At 35.8% G+C, this 16,361-nt stretch overlaps 1 protein-coding gene across 2 annotated transcripts in view; it reads left to right on the top strand.

Annotated features, from left to right (window-relative positions):
* LOC113117460 (intersectin-2-like) overlaps nt 1-16,341 on the top strand; it is a 29,722-nt gene extending 13,381 nt beyond the window's left edge. The window contains exons 16-39 of one of the 2 annotated variants that reach the window (XM_026286148.1): nt 542-681; nt 1,938-2,074; nt 2,206-2,963; nt 3,050-3,174; nt 4,351-4,508; nt 4,844-4,934; nt 5,027-5,223; nt 5,481-5,524; nt 6,480-6,646; nt 6,730-6,775; nt 6,870-6,991; nt 7,235-7,331; nt 7,449-7,643; nt 9,638-9,759; nt 10,852-10,958; nt 11,037-11,220; nt 11,819-11,917; nt 12,331-12,498; nt 13,062-13,274; nt 13,376-13,497; nt 13,743-13,825; nt 14,299-14,382; nt 14,831-15,004; nt 15,147-16,341. In XM_026286148.1, coding sequence (XP_026141933.1) covers nt 542-681; nt 1,938-2,074; nt 2,206-2,963; nt 3,050-3,174; nt 4,351-4,508; nt 4,844-4,934; nt 5,027-5,223; nt 5,481-5,524; nt 6,480-6,646; nt 6,730-6,775; nt 6,870-6,991; nt 7,235-7,331; nt 7,449-7,643; nt 9,638-9,759; nt 10,852-10,958; nt 11,037-11,220; nt 11,819-11,917; nt 12,331-12,498; nt 13,062-13,274; nt 13,376-13,497; nt 13,743-13,825; nt 14,299-14,382; nt 14,831-15,004; nt 15,147-15,304 — 3,791 coding nt within the window. In that variant the 3' untranslated portion in view covers nt 15,305-16,341. The remainder of the gene's footprint in view (nt 1-541; nt 682-1,937; nt 2,075-2,205; nt 2,964-3,049; nt 3,175-4,350; nt 4,509-4,843; nt 4,935-5,026; nt 5,224-5,480; nt 5,525-6,479; nt 6,647-6,729; nt 6,776-6,869; nt 6,992-7,234; nt 7,332-7,448; nt 7,644-9,637; nt 9,760-10,851; nt 10,959-11,036; nt 11,221-11,818; nt 11,918-12,330; nt 12,499-13,061; nt 13,275-13,375; nt 13,498-13,742; nt 13,826-14,298; nt 14,383-14,830; nt 15,005-15,146) is intronic. The other variant, XM_026286149.1, reaches the window with a different exon arrangement.
* The last annotated feature ends 20 nt before the right edge of the window (nt 16,342-16,361 follow it).

Here is a 16,361-nt window from a genome sequence, read left to right as displayed (position 1 = left end):
TGACCTATCTGTGTTTTTTGACAGCCGATGCCAATGCAGATTATCTTTGGAAGCGGATATAATCCCGATATAATTTTTCTATTATTAATATTTAAGAAATTTTAAATAATTTGACTATGGCTTAAAAAATAAATTTGTAAAAGTTTTTTTTTTTTTTCACAAATAAATACATATTTTATAAAGTTATAATATAAAATAAAAGTAAACACTGTAAACAACAGGGCACTCAGTATTCTGGGAAGTTTGTGTGCATTGGGAATCATATTTTTCAAATAAAGCCAGGGTAACCCTCATTTTACATACAGCACACAGTGAAAACGACATGAATATGACACATATGTATAAAGCGCAGCATAATTTGAAATCACAATCTCTCAGCGCCGTCAAAATAAAAGTCCTGCCTCGAACACATCGGCCAAGAAAAAAAACGTATCGACCAATGCCGATTTAAAAAAAAAAAAAAGTCATATATTGGTCGACCACTAATTGTGAGAGCACATATAATTTGCACGTTTGTTTGTTTGTTTGTTTTTTGATGCAGCTGTGGCAGTGAAAACTTTACAGAGGAATGTAGAAGACAAGGATCTTACCTGTCGGAAGCTTAAAGAACAGCTTAATGCTTTGGAGAAGGAAGCTGCAGTTAAATTAGCAGATATGGATCAGTATAAGAAAGAGATCCAGGTAAGCCATTAATATCTCTCAGCCATGACTAATAAATACCTGCAAACCATTCAGAGCAGCACAAACTGAGCTGCATGTTTAGTTAGACTAGTTGCACTAGTTTACAAGATGCTGCTGACTGACAGAGGACATTTTAACTTGAGTGAAAATATTTTATTCCCCAGCTATTTACCTTTTCTGTAACAAATCTTTCTTAACCGATCAGTGCTAACAGCATATAGACTGCTCCTGATGACACTAATGCGAGTAACCCCTATGCTTTTGTCCCTGTGTCTTTATCACTAGCTGTAGAGCTTTTCTGTCTGTCTGTCTACTTGTCTGTCTCTCCCTGGCTTTCGCTGCAGTTTGAGGAAATGGATGACTGCATGCTTAAAGGCCTGCTCTCTTTACTGCGTTGCCTCAGCAATCTCTTCTTCCTTTTGAAGGTCTCTTTTTTTCCCCCTTTTCCTGCTCACTTTTACTGTAGCAGCTTCACCTTTTTTTCATTACCAAAGGTTCTTTATGGCACGTATTATCAGGGATGGAAATTCAATTCACTATGCATTCTGAGTGAAACAATATTTCAGTGTGAGATAATTTAGGGGGAGATTTGGGGTTGAATGTAAACAAGTTATGTGACACTGTATTACTGATTTTATAATATTTCCTGTCTATCTGATCTGGTTTACATTAGAAGTCATTTCAGAGGTGGGGAAACATTACATTTTTAATTATTATTCGTAAAGGTTCCCACGTAATATTTATTTTAGGAAGTGTCAGTTAGGAGCAGTGTTATTTTAGCATCATCGGTAGACTATATTGTTTTTCGTAATATTTTTAATTAGTATTTATTTTTAGTGTTTGTTTTAATTTGTTTTTAATTTTTATTCATTTTGTTGTGTGTTTTTGTCATTTTTATTAGTTTGTGTTTAAGTTTTTGTATAGTTAACTAAGAAAGCACTGTTTTAGAGTGCATTCTGGCTTAAAAGTTAGTGCGAATCCTTTTATTGTGATGTCCTTCTGAGTGGAAAAGGATATTCCATGAGGAGTCTAAATGGATTTTGAATGTGGAAAATAATGCATTGCATACCAGAATGGAGTCAGATGTCTGCAAGTTTGCTAAAAACATTACCTTATGGTCTAAATTACAGGTTGTGTTTATTTTTTATAAAAATTTTAGCTAAAAGGTATCAGGTATCTGTGTTAAGAATGTGAACTGGGTTGTTTTGGGTTACAGTTGAGTTCAGTGTGTCATAATCTTTTGGTTTGTTAATCAGGATCTCCGAGAGAGCCAGAGGACACAACAGTCTGCTTTGGAAAAACTACGCGCCATTAAGGAAGAAAAAATCAGAGAGCTAAAGAAACGCAAGCAGGAGGAACTGGAAAAGAAGAGGAGAGAAGAGGAAGAGCAGAAGTAAGCTTTTTATAAAAAAAAAAAAAAAAAAAAGCTTTTCTGTTTTCTTTTTTTCCTATAATACACTCAAACTCACATGGAACTTCTAAAGAATTCATGATTTCACAAGCAAAAATTCTTGCACTATACAGGCGCATCAAACTGGAGAAGGAGCGACAGTGGCAGGAGAAACTGCGGCGTGAAGAGGACGAGAAACAGAGGAAAATACAGGAGGAAAGAGAAGCCAAACTTCGTGAGGAGGAGGAGAAGGAGAGACAAGCTCGTTTACAGGCTGCTAGAGAACAAGCAGAACGAGAGCGCAAGGCCCGCGAGGACGAGGAGAGGAGGCGCAGGGAGGAAGAGGAAGAAAGGAGAGAACAAGAGAGACGCAGACTCGAGGAGAAACGGAGGCAGGAGGAGGAGGAGGACCGCAGGCGGCGAGATGAAGAAAGGAGGAAACTGGAGGAGGAGCGGAGAAAACTGGAGGAAGAAAGGAGAAAACTGGAGGAGGAACGAAAGAGACAGGAGGAGTTAAGATTGGAGGAGGAGAGGAAGCGTGAGGAGCGGAGAAGGAAAGAGGAGGAGAGACGAGAAGAGGAGAGAAGAAGGGAGCGTGAGGAGGAGGAGAGGAGGCGACTTCGTGCACAGGAGGCTGCCATGAGAGATGCGGAGGAGAGGAAGAAACTAGAAGAGGAGAGGAAAAGAAAAGAGGAGGACCGGAAAAGACAGGAAGAGGAGGACAGGAGGCTTCGGGAGGAGGAACAAAGGAAACAGGATGAGGAGAGGAAGAAGAAACAGCAGGAGGAAGAGGCTGCAGCTGTACGAATAAGAGTCGATGAACACAACAAGAAGAACTCCGTTAAATCAGACATTGTTGCTGCTCTTCTGCGCGGCCTGGAGGAGAGGAAAGGTGAGAAAAAGCGTACTGTAAGAGTTAGTTCAGTTCTCGTATCTCTGATATGATTGGAATGATTGAAAAGAACCTCGTGATTTCAGGCAGCAGACATCCTCGTGGCACACAGCACAGGAGATCAGCGGCACTGACAACGTTTAAAGCCCTCTACCCCTTCACTGCCAGAAACGATGATGAGCTCTCCTTCGAAAGCGATGACCTGATTGAGGTCAGTTTGGGAGCAAATCTCACAAAACTTGCTAGTCATCTGCACCAAATCTCGAAGACAAAATATAAAATGCTAGCGTTCTCTTTTCTTTATTATATTTTGAAAAAAATGTACCTGTTAACTGTCACTCTGTCCCGTATACGGGACGCCTACGTTTACTTCACTATATTACAATTAAATCCTAATCTAATCATGACAAACTATATATCGTTGGAAAGGTCTAAGACTCCTAAATAGATATTTTACCAATCTTGTTTTGTTAAAAATTATGTAAGAAAAGTAATAAATTAATTTATGGCAAGAGTGCACCTCAAAAACCTACATCATAACAGGAGTTCTGACCCTTGTCAAAAAAAAAAGAAATTCATCCTTTGAAACCCATTTTAAAATCAAACATTGCTTTACTATGAAAACGGTACATCAAAGTCATGTTACAAAATATTTCAGTCATGAATTATAAAAATGTAGGTTTGGATCATGCACTTTCAAGTCTGTTCAAAAATGTGAGTGACAGTTAAAAGGTGAAACCTTTATATATGCATTATTTTATTTATTTTTTTCTTTTACTGATGCCACATTCAATTTCTGACATACTATTATTTAACGCATTAAATAGATAAAATGTGGCACAGAATTTTACATTATTATAAAAGATTGATAGTTTAAACAAATACTGTTCTTTTAACTTTAAAAAATAAAAAATAAAAAAAATAAAAATCCTGAAATGTGTCATGGTTTTGGTGTCATTTTTCTTGACCATTATATCGGCATTTTATTATCGGCATAAATTATGTAACATGGAACACGTAGTAGTAGTGGCTGCTCTATGGCTAATGATAAAGAAACAAGGACAGTTACTTTAAATGGTAATAATATTTCTCAATATTACTGTTTTTACTGGATTTTTGATTTAGCTTGGTGACCAAGACTTTCAAAAAAATGTTTTACTCATTTATAGTACACACACACACACACACACACACACACATTCTGATGTGTGTTCTCATATTTATCTGTAATTTCAAATAGATTTTTCTTTGTATGTTCTGTGTTGCAGTAATAACAACTGGCATTGAAAATATTTGTGATTGTGGGAACGTGTAGTGAAGCTGTGAAACTCTGGTCAGCCTAAGGTTCAGATTTCGAGTTTACTCAGCTGGATGTGTGTTTGTTTAGGTGGATGAGAGTGTGGAGCGAGAGCAGGGTTGGCTGTATGGCAGTCGGCAGGGGAAGATGGGCTGGTTCCCTGAGAGCTATGTGGAGAAGCAGGCCAAATCAGAGGCTCCGCTCATGGCCAAACAGGCCCTAAAGCCACCGGCCTCCATCTCTGTCAGGTGTGCTCTCCAATCTGAATACCTCATACTGTTCAAATGCTTCATTTACACCTCTTGCACAATCATTTTGTACAACCTTTCTCAATCTGCACTCACAGACAAAGTCCATGTGGGTACAGAGCCATTATAGAAAACATTCACAGCTACAAACTGCATTTCTTTCAAGACATGTTCACACCAAGTCTGAAAGTATAAACTGTTATGAAGTCACAGTACAAATTATCTGTCAATATTTAGACTTTGTGTGAATACAGTTCATGAAGATGCACCGTTTCATTTCGAATGTTGAGCATGATGGTAGAACATGTGGAATATTGTAAAACCTTCTTCACCAGCAAACTGAACGAAGGACCGAGTGGATCACGGTTGAACTCCGCTTTCACCCCCACCCATGCCACAGGCTCCGCCTCCTCCAACCATGGTCAGGTATGCAGGACTCCTTGAGAATAACCGCTTAGTGTTTATGTTCGCTACAATCCTTGTGGTTAAATGCAATGACATTTGCTGCGTGTTTTCAGGTGGTGGGGAATGTGCAAGCTCGAGCTCTGTGTTCATGGACCGCAAAGACGGACAACCATCTCAACTTCTCCAAAGATGATGTGATCACAGTCCTGGAGCAGCAGGAGAACTGGTGGCTTGGAGAGCTTAATGGGGTTCAGGGGTGGTTCCCCAAAAGCTATGTTTCAGTGCTGAGCACCAGTGATGCACAAGCAGAGTAAATACAAACACTGTGCCGAAGTGGTTTAATATGAATAAAAACAATGCTGAGTGTGTAGCTGTGAGTGTTACATGTACTTTGTCTGTGGAAAAAGCTAACATGAAATGGTGTTTTCAAACTAAATCAAGTGATTTTTTTTGCATACTAAAACTCACTGGTGTCTTGAGGTGCAGAGAGACTAATTCTGATGTTGTGTTGCTATACTTTCTCTGTTTGCGGTTGTCATTATTCATTTGGGATTATTCACCCCTTAGTTCCACTGATGGATCTGATACAGCAGATGGATCCAGCTATGAAGGTAAGAGAAAATACATTAGGTTTTTTTTCTCTGAGGCAGAGTCTCAAAAAAGTACAGTTTCCCTTAGTAGCTAAGAGAAGATATCTTTGGTGCAAAACTGCATATGATACTGCAACATAAAAATGATTTGCTATTATGCAATAAGAAACAAAATGTGGTTTCGTGGTTCACAAAAATTGACATCATGAAGATTGCTCAATTATTAAATTTCTTATCTTATTATTGAATTTAAAGTATTTTAAGTATTTTAAGTATTTAAGTATTTTAAGTATTTTTACATTTTAATATATTTAGTTATATTTTTGATATATTTAGTTTAATATATTTAGTTAATTTTTTGAAAGAAGCAGTTCTCTCCACTGTATTTATTTGATTTAAAATGCTTTGTTTTTTAATGTTGTAAAATGTAATTTATTCCTGAGATGATGAAGCTGAATTTTCAGCAGCCATTACTCCAGTCTTCAGAAATCATTCGAATATGCCAATTTGCTGTTCAAGAAATATTTTTTGTTGTTATAAATGCTAAAATCAGTACATATATTTAATATTTACTTAATACTAATCCTTTGATTGGGGTAAATCTTTTTTCTTTGATGAATGAAATATTCAAAAGAACAGAATGTTTTTTAAAATAGAAATTTAGTAATTTTTGATCAATTAAATGCACCTTTGCTGGGGGAAAGAATTGATGTATTCATTTATTTTAATTTAAAGTCTTACTGACCCCAAACCTTTGAACGGTAGTGTAATTATTTATTTAATAATTGATTCTTTTAAACATTCTTTGAGGGCAACCCTGACATTTATTTCCTGTGTATGTACGGTTTATTAATTTCCTGTGTATTCTGTGTCTGTTATGCTTGTGAACACACCACACATGAATCTCTCGACATCAGTATTGTCCTTGTGTTCTGAGTTACCCTGAACCATGTTTGTATGTTGATCCTGTCATCAGAATATGTGGCTCTGTACACTTACGAGAGCCCTGAGCCCGGAGACCTGACCTTCACTGAGGGAGACACCATCCTGGTATCAGAGAGAGAAGGGGAGTGGTGGAGAGGCAGCATCGGAGACCGAGCAGGAGTCTTCCCCTCCAATTACGTCAAGCCAAAGGAGGCCGATGTAATTTTATTTTGGAATTTAATAAGATTTATACATTATGTTGGTTTGTGATTTTAATAATAATACAAAATTCTCCTTGTCAGGCATCAAGTCTCTCTGGGAAACTTGGAACACCTGCAAAGAAACCAGGTCAGTACATAACAACATCAAGTTATATGTCAAAATGAAATCACAGTAATTAAATCTAGCTGTTTAAACCTATAATGTGGTGTGTTGTTTGTAGAAGTGGCCCAGGTGACCACTGCGCACACAGCTGCAGGTGCAGAGCAGCTGAATCTCGCCCCAGGACAGCTCATCCTCATCCTCACCAAGAACCCATCCGGCTGGTGGCTCGGGGAACTGCAGGTGAGGGAGCAGTTCATGCTTAAATGAGCCGTTACCTCCAATTACGTTAACTAAAGAACTAATAAAAGTGATTTTACTTGATACTTTTTCCATGTGTTCCATCATATGGCCCATATGATTTATAATGGATGTATTTGTGTTATTCAGTTTTTGGTTTACTGTCAATAGTTATACAGTATATCTGGAATTGTACACACAATAATGTGTTTAAGTTTTTGAATAAGTTTTTGATTGTGTCTTCAGGCCAGGGGGAAGAAGCGTCAGAAGGGCTGGTTCCCTGCTTCACACGTCAAGCTTCTGGGCTCAAACAGCGGCAAATCTACACCTGCGTCTGCGGCTGGTAAGAAACAGAACAGCTTTCCAGGGTTGGGGTTTTTCGGGGGAATCTCTCCTCATCTCTCTCTCTCTCTCTCTCTCTCTCTCTCTCTCTCTCTCTCTCTCTCTGTGCTCACTCTAGTCGGCCAAGTCATCGCCATATACGACTACACTGCAGTGAATGAGGATGAGCTGAGCTTCTCAAAGAGTCAAGTTATCAACGTGCTAGACAAAAGCGATCCTGACTGGTGGAAAGGAGAGCTCAATGGGGTCAGGGGCTTGATTCCTACCAACTATGTGAAACTGACCACCTCTGATTCTGACCCCAGTCAGCATTGTAAGTAGAGACCCATAAACAGACCAGTCTATTTTGGTTATGTTTCTAATCATTTTACCGGGTTCTGGTTGCGTCTGCAACTATAAAATATGCTCTCTTTTTTTATTTTGAAAATTAAATTGGTTTCAGATTATTTAAAGAAAATGTTTTTGCTGTCTATGTTTCTTAAATGTGGGTGTTTATTATATGAAATGATTTGTATTTATGTATTACATGTATTACAATTGTTACATTATTATAAAGACATTTTTATCCTGCTTTAAATATAATCAGTATTTAGTGTTATTTTATGGTGCCTTATGGTTCAATTTATTTTTGCAGTTATAACAGAAAGGGTTTTTCCAGTCTTTAACACTTGTACATGTAGTATCTAATCTAATCTTAGACCTTTCCTCTTCTCAGACTCCATATTTGGCTACACGTTTATTTCTCACACAATCCTTTCCCCTTCGACTTTGTTCTTCGTTTTTGTCCTTCTCTGTAGGGTCGTAACACTTTTCCTTCCCTCATAAGAGACCCACTGTCCCCCTCTCACAGTGGAGGTGGTCCTGTTAAACCACCATTTACTCACCCAATCACCCTCCTGTATCTTTTCTCACCAGTCTTATTCCTTTTAAACTAAAACAAGGGTTTTTTATTCCATTGACTGCTAATCCAGACTGATCTTAACGGATTTGTATTGGGTTAGTGAATCTGGTTTTCCTTTTTTGAATTTTCGTACATTTTTAGTTTGTTAAAGGTGGCAGCTTCTTTTATATGTTCATTTTGGGATGGTGAGATTTCACAGTAAAGCTGTTGCTCCTCAGTTAGGTCATTTTAAAAGATGTTACACTTTAAGTGTGAAACTGCCTCAGTAAGTCATCACAATCAAATCAGTGATAAACATTACTTGTATAAGCTGGTTATAATGCAACTTTAATCTTAGTATTATTAGCCTCTGGTTATTGAAGGCATCAAAGAACAAACTTGTCAGTTTTTGGAGGCACTTTCACCTTGAATCTTTAGATGGTTTTCACTCTTTTGCTTCCATTTTATTTATATTACATATATATAATCTCATTATATTAAGTTTTAGTTTGAAATCAATGTAAGAACAAAAATGAAAGACAACTTGTTACTGTCTATGGTGTATTTGCAAATATAGTTCTGCTGATGCTGTTTTAAACCCAATGCTTTTGCCTTATATTTACTGCGTTTTATGCCATGTTTGTGCATGACTCGCTTCTGTATAAACAGATTTGTTAATAATATATAGGAAACTATGCAAACAGTTGTGAAGTTGTGGACCAATGCCTTAATATCATTTTATTGGATGTTGTTAATGATACTCAAGATATCTCAAATACTTGGATCTTGTACTTATTTGATTTGAAGAAATCTAGACATTAAAGTCTTTTGAAAAAAACAAAACAAACGTTGTTCCTTTTTTAAAAAGAGTTCAGTGCCAAAAACACTTCCAGATATGCATTTTTATGTAGCCATGTAATGATCTAATTGTTTGATTATTATTCATATTTAATTAGATAGTTGTGTCTCATATATTTCACCACCTTCATGATCAGTTTCTAGTGACTTGCTGATAGTATTCCTCTAGCTAATCTTCACTGCCATCTGGTTATAATTATCCTACTGTTGTATTATGGGTAAACAGAATAATCCCGCATGCTTGCAGTGTTCATTACAGTAAATGAGCAGGTTTACAAAACACATTCAGGGGGGTAAACTGCTGTTTTTACGGCTCTGGGATGTGGACGATGAAGGCACCTCTAAAGGCACCCCGGATGGTCACACGGACAGACCATCAACAGGTAAGGATTGATGCTGAAGCGGTTTGCAGTGTCATCAACATGCCGCAACTGACATTTATCCTGCTTTAAAGTGTGCTTGTGTGTGTTTGCAGTAAGGTTGTTGACGGATCTTCAGCTTGTGTGTGTTTTGTTGTGTTTATGGGCTTCAAGTGTCTGGGTGAGTTCACCTGTACTGTTTTCTTTTAGGGTGTGCTGACCAGAGCACTCTGGATTCAATAAGCCCGGAGGAGAGGAAACGGCAAATATACATCCATGAGCTCATTGAGACAGAAGAGAAATACATTGAAGACCTACAACTAGTCCTTGAGGTACACCGTCACCGATCAGTTAATTCACATTTATTTATTGAGTTTTTTTTTTTTTTTTGCTTTTATCCAAATCAACTTAGTAATATGAATAAAACAAGCAAATTACAGAAAAGCTGCCAACCGTTTTAGTGGTACCACAATACCAAGAAGAGTACTCCAAAGTTAAATTTGACTTTTTTTTCTTTTTTTTTACACTTGAATTATATTTTATGTTATTTATTTAGTATGTTATTAAATGGAAGTTTGTGTTTTCAGTTTAAATATTTTTATGATTTCATTAAATTATATAAATATAAATAATATTAAGCTTTTTTTGCAGTATTCAGTATGACACGATTTTGTGAAAGTAAAATATCCAAAGTAGTGTAAGAACTGTTCTTCAGAAAAATCTTTAAGGTCTTGCAGATTCTTCTATATATACACTACCAGTCAAATGCTTTTGAACAATAAGATTTGTAATGTTTTTTTAAAGAAGTATCATCTGCTCACCAAGCCTGCATTTATTTAATCTAAAGTACAGCAAAACAGTATTTCTATATATATATACTGTTTAATATAACTTTGTTCTTTTTTTATATTTTGTAATTTATTCCTGTTATTTCAAAGCTGACTTTTTAGCCTCATTTCTCCAGCCCCATTATCCTTCAGAAATCCTTCTAATATTCTGATTTGCTGCTCAAGAAACATTATTATTATTATTATTATGTTGAAAATAGCAGAGTAGAAGTTTCTTTGATGAATAGAAAGATCAGAAGAACAGATTTAATCTGAAATAGAAACCTTTTGTAACGTTATTAATGTAATAATTAAATAGATTTTACTATATATATATATATATATATGTATGTATATATATATATATATATATATATATATATATATATATATATATATATATATATATATATATATATATATATATAATATGTGTATATATATATATATATATATATATATATATATATATATATATATATATATATATATATATATATATATATATATATATATATATATATATATAGTATGTATATATATAGTATGTATGTTGTTGTTTCTAAAAATTATATTTTTCTTGTTGTCCTTCTTAAGGTCTTTTACAAGCCCATGTCTGAATCCGGTCGTCTCACTGAGGCTGAAATGAGCATGATATTTGTCAACTGGAGGGACCTTATCCAATGCAACTCCAAGATGCTCAAGTATGTGAGGTTAACTTGCAAATATTCTTTGTCTTTTACCAATGCAAAGTGTATCATGCATGATGTGTGCATTATCAGGGCACTGAAAGCAAGGAAAAAGACCGGGGGAGAGAATATGCCTGTTCAGATGATCGGAGACATCCTGGCCTCTGAGCTGTCACACATGCAGGCCTATATCGGCTTCTGCAGCTGCCAGCTGAACGGTGCCACGCTGCTGCAAAAGAGAACCGATCAGGAGCCAGACTTCAAAACCTTCCTCAAGGTAGCCTCACATACATCACTTAAACCCTGGACCACAAAACCAGTTATAAGGGTCAGAGACTGAGATGTATACATCATCTGAAAGCTGAATAAATTAGCATTTATGTATTGTTTGTTAGGATCGGACAATATTTGGCCAAGAGACAACGATTTGAAAATCAGGAATCTAAGGGTGCAAGTCCTTAAAAATGCATATTACTAATCAAAAATTAAGTTTTGATATATTTACTGTAGGACATGTACAAAATATCTTCATGGAACATGACGTTTATTTAATATTCTAATTATTTTTGGCATAAAAGAAAAATTGATTATTTTGACCCATACAATATATTGTTGGCTATTGCTAGAATTATACTCCAATGACTTTATTTGATAAATTATTAAGTGAAAGGCTATATTTTCAAATAATTATGTATGGCATATACATTTTTGAAAGAATATATATCCCAGTAGTATAATAATATAGTATAGTAACGATTAATAGTGTAATAAAATATTATAATTGTACGTAATTTATATCATAATCAATGTGAGTTTTTGGTTTGAATATTTTCTTGGGAATAATGTTAATTTTATTTATTTAATTTTTTCTTCAGAAAATTGCTACAGACTACCGTTGTAAAGGAATGCCTTTGTCCAGCTTTTTACTCAAACCTATGCAGCGGATCACTCGCTATCCTCTCCTTATTAAAAAGGTGAGTACATTGAAAATAACTTATTTTAGATCCGTTTCATTATTCTGTATCTGTTATTTTAGATGATTATCGTTAATGCAAATAATTAGTTAATCAAACCACTGAGGGTGCTTCTCAAATTAGTGAGGGTGTGAGGGTCTTATATCATCACAATCTCACATAGTTGCATTATAATCAATGAAGTTTTCTACACATGCACAATGAATCTCCTATTTACATGGTGTCTACACTGTTATAATGAGATGATTTGTTCTGAAAACAACTCCTGAACAAAAACTCTGACTATTTGAGCAGTGAGTGGATTCTAATTAAAATGCCTCTGATTGCCTGTTCAAGAAATCAGCAGATAGCTTAGCACTCACTAGCACCCCCTTTGAACCGGGCCTGTTGTTAACCAATATTTGTGTGTCCAGATCCTGGAAAGTACTCCAGGCAGTCACATGGACTATAATCAGCTGCAAGAGGCTTTGGAGAAGGCAGAGCTGCTGTGCACACAGGTGAACGAAGGTGTCAGGGAGAAGGAGAACTCTGAGAGGCTGGAGTGGATCCAGTCCCATGTGCAGTGTGAAGGCATCACAGAGGTAAATTAACACAGCACAGTATCTTTTTTTTTGATACAAGAAATAGCTGATTGTCAAAACATGCATTACAAGATCAGTCGTAAGCCATCGTCTAGATGTACACTACCATTCAATAGTTTTGAGTCAGTGAGATTTATTTTGAAGAAGTATCATCTGCTTATCAATGCTTCATTTACTGAACATAAATGAAGTAGAAACAGTAATACTGTGAAATATTACAATTTCAAAATAATGGTTTTCTGTTTAAAACATTTTGTAATACAAAATGTAATTCATTCATGTGATGTGATTCATGTGATTACTCCACTCTTTAGTGTCACATGATTCTTCATTCTAATATGCTGATTTGCTACTAAAGAAAAATTCAATACATAATACATTTAATAATCATTTAATGCATACTTTCTCAATAAAGTGTTAAATTCTTTTAAAAAGATCTTACTGACTAAGCTTTTGAATGGTACCAAGAAATTTGAGGGCTGATTGGTTGAAAGACTTTGGCTTAAACTTTCACATACAGCAGTGCATTCGATTTCTACTCTTCTGTTGTGCCACTCGTCTAGAATCTGACCTTCAGCTCTCTGACCAACTGCTTGGGTCCTCGGAAACTGCTGCACAGCGGGAAGGTGTTTAAGACCAAGAGCAATAAGGAGTTATACATCTTTCTGTTCAACGACTTTCTGCTGTTCACTCAAGCGGTCAAGCAGTTCACTTTCTCAGGAACGGACAAGCTCTTTAGCCCCAAGTCCAACACCCAGTACAAGATGTATAAGACGGTAGGGTTCCACTCCTCTTTACAGAGTAGTCTTCCTTTATGGTTAAACCTTTGAACAAAAGAAAAAAAGCACTGGGGCATTGTATGTGTTTGTGTTCCTAGCCTGTGTTCCTCAATGAAGTTCTGGCGAAGCTTCCATCAGATCCGTCCAGCGATGAGCCCGTCTTCCACATTTCCCACATAGATCGTGTGTACACACTGAAGACCGAGAACATTAAAGAGAGGTCTGTTTCAGCCAACTGTTCACATGATCGGCCGCTATTTACATGACACATGAGAGGCTTTATGAACCCTTAAAGGAATGTTGTTATCGCCACACTGTATGGGCAGAGAAAAAACATCGCTTTTCATGCTGCTGAAATGCCACTGCAATTTTGATGCAAATGAATGTTTAGAAAAAAACACGTAGTTTTTGCTTCAAGCTACATTTTATGACCGGAAATGTTTGATCTTCTTGGTATCCTGCTAGGACTGCATGGGTTCAGAAGATCAAAGCGGCATCAGAAGCATTCATTGAGGCCGAGAAGAAGAAACAGGAAAAGAATTATCAATGTAAGTTTTATTTATATATCATTTGGAACACTGAATAGGAGTATTCACCTAATACACAATGATCCAAAGGTTTGAGGTCAGTAATATTTTTGTGAATTTTTTATTCAGTAAGGTACAGTAAATTGATCAAAATTGACAGTAAATGTATAATGTTACATAGGATATCCATTTAAAAATGCTTTTGTTCTGAAAAGATGAATACCAGTATTTTATTAAGTAACAAGTTTGTTTTGAACATTGATGACAATAAGAAATGTTTCTCGAGTACTAAATCAGAATATTAGAATGATTTCTGAAGGATCATGTGACACTAAAGACTAGAATAATGGCTGCTTAAAATTCAGCTTTGCCATCACAAAAATAAATTACATTTTAAAATGTATCAAAAGAGAAAGAAGCTATTTTAAATTATAATATTTTGATCAATTAGAGACTTCATGTTCATGTTTTTATATATATATATTTTTTTACAGCTCTATCAATGAAGGCAAGTGGAATTGGTCGCCTGCTTGTCACCATCTTGGAGGCAACAGAGCTAAAATCCTCCAAACCAAATGGTGAGTGGTTTTATTAAATGAGACCCTGAACCACAAAACCATTGATATGGGTCGATTTTTTATTTTTTAGGATCGGACAATATTTGGCTGAGATACAAATATTTGAAAATCTGGAATTTGAGGGTGCAAAAAAATAACAATTCTGAGAAAATTGGCTTTAAAGTTATCCAAAAGTCCTTAGCAACATATTACTAATCAAAAGTTAAGTTTTACCAAATATTTTCATGGAGCATGATCTTCACTTAATATCCTAATGGTTTTGGCATAAAATAAAAATCAACCATTTTGACCCATACAATGTATTGTTGCCTTTAGCTACAAATATTCCCACGCTACTTATGAATGTTTTTTTTGGTCCAGGGTCACGAATAACAATAATAATAATGATCAGTTTTTTAATTCCCCAAAACATTACTTAATACATGCACCTTCTTTTCTTTTTTTTCAGGAAAGGGTAATCCATACTGTGAAGTGACCATGGGCTCTCAGTGTTACACTTCCCGACCCATCAATGACACTGTCAACCCCAAATGGAATTTCAGTTGTCAGTTTCACATTAAAGACCTGTATCAAGATGTCCTCTGTATTACGATTCTTGATCGGGAGCAATTTTCACCAGATAGTGAGTGTGAAAATAGCAAGTATAATACTGTTTCAATAGAAGTAAATTTGAAACTGAACTACAGTATATTTATAATTTAGCATGTATAACTTCACATTCCCTAAAAACTGGCATTGTTCCATTTGTCTTTCTCGCTCAATAGACTTCTTAGGTCGCACTGAGGTTCCTGTAGCCACTATAAAGAAAGAGTTTGAGAATAAAGGTCCATCCACTAGGAGTCTGCTGCTTCATGAAGTTCCCACTGGAGAGGTTTGGGTTCAGCTTGACCTGCAGCTGTTTGACCACAAAGCCCCCAATTGATGAGGATTGACTTCAAGACTGCACTTCAAGCACATCTTCTCAAGATTGCCTTAAAATGTTCTCAACTACTTTGGAACGTACTAATAAATGTGTGACCATAAGGAAGATGAGTTAACGTTCACAACTTTGCCAAGTTTAGATTTTTGATTTAGTGACGGGAACAAAAAGGGAGAATTTGAGATTATTTTTCTTAGTTTTATTGCCAAAATAATTTACTACTGGATGTAGAGATATCTCAGGACCTATATTTTGCTTCAGATATACTTTCTTTATTGCTGTACAGAAAGCTATATTTGTTATAATCGTAAATTGCCTAGATCTGAAGTTGATGAGAACTTGAATATTCTCATCAGCAACTCTAAACCAGGTGGTGCTGTTTTTAATTCATTATCAGTTTGCTTTTCCTGCCAGTTCTTCCATTTAACTTCACCATTATAGAATTAAGTTGCACCAACTAGGTGATTTTCTAAAGTCTTACAACCGCTTGTTCACCTGTGTAACATGGAAGGAACTTTTCTTTGCAGAAGCTTACTAGTTTTTATGTAGGAAGGTACAAATGAGGTGATTAACCAGAGATGATTAGTGAAGGTCAAATCACTGTTGATTTTGTGTGCCTGACTGAGTTTTATTTGTTAATTTATGTGTCTTGGACTATCTGCACATTTAGGCTGCCCACTATATCTGGATTGCTGTAAAGCATTCAGAAAATGTCTTAATATTGTTTATTTTTGCTAAGTTGGAGTAGTATGAACGTTTACTCACGTCACTGCGTTTGTCTCTTGGGTTTTATTTGTTTTAGTTATAAATGTAATAAAGTTGTTGAATATTCTGAAACTGTTTTTGTTCTTAAAATGTATTTTTTCCTCACACTCTATTTTCCTTCTCTTTCTCTCGCCATTTTTCGTTTCTTTTTTTGCCAAGTATCCGTTTTGAAAAACAGTCTGATTTTGTATTGTATTGTCAGAAAGACCTCTTAAGCACAAGTATGCAACAGAATCAGGTTTCAGATGCAAATAAAATGAAAATACTGTAACGTATAATGGTTTATTGTCTTCAT

The sequence above is a fragment of the Carassius auratus genome, chromosome 17, assembly GCF_003368295.1.
Source record: "Carassius auratus strain Wakin chromosome 17, ASM336829v1, whole genome shotgun sequence".
NCBI lineage: Eukaryota > Metazoa > Chordata > Actinopteri > Cypriniformes > Cyprinidae > Carassius > Carassius auratus.
Note: the sequence above shows the minus strand (reverse complement) of the source record. Positions and strands in the feature narration are given on the sequence as shown.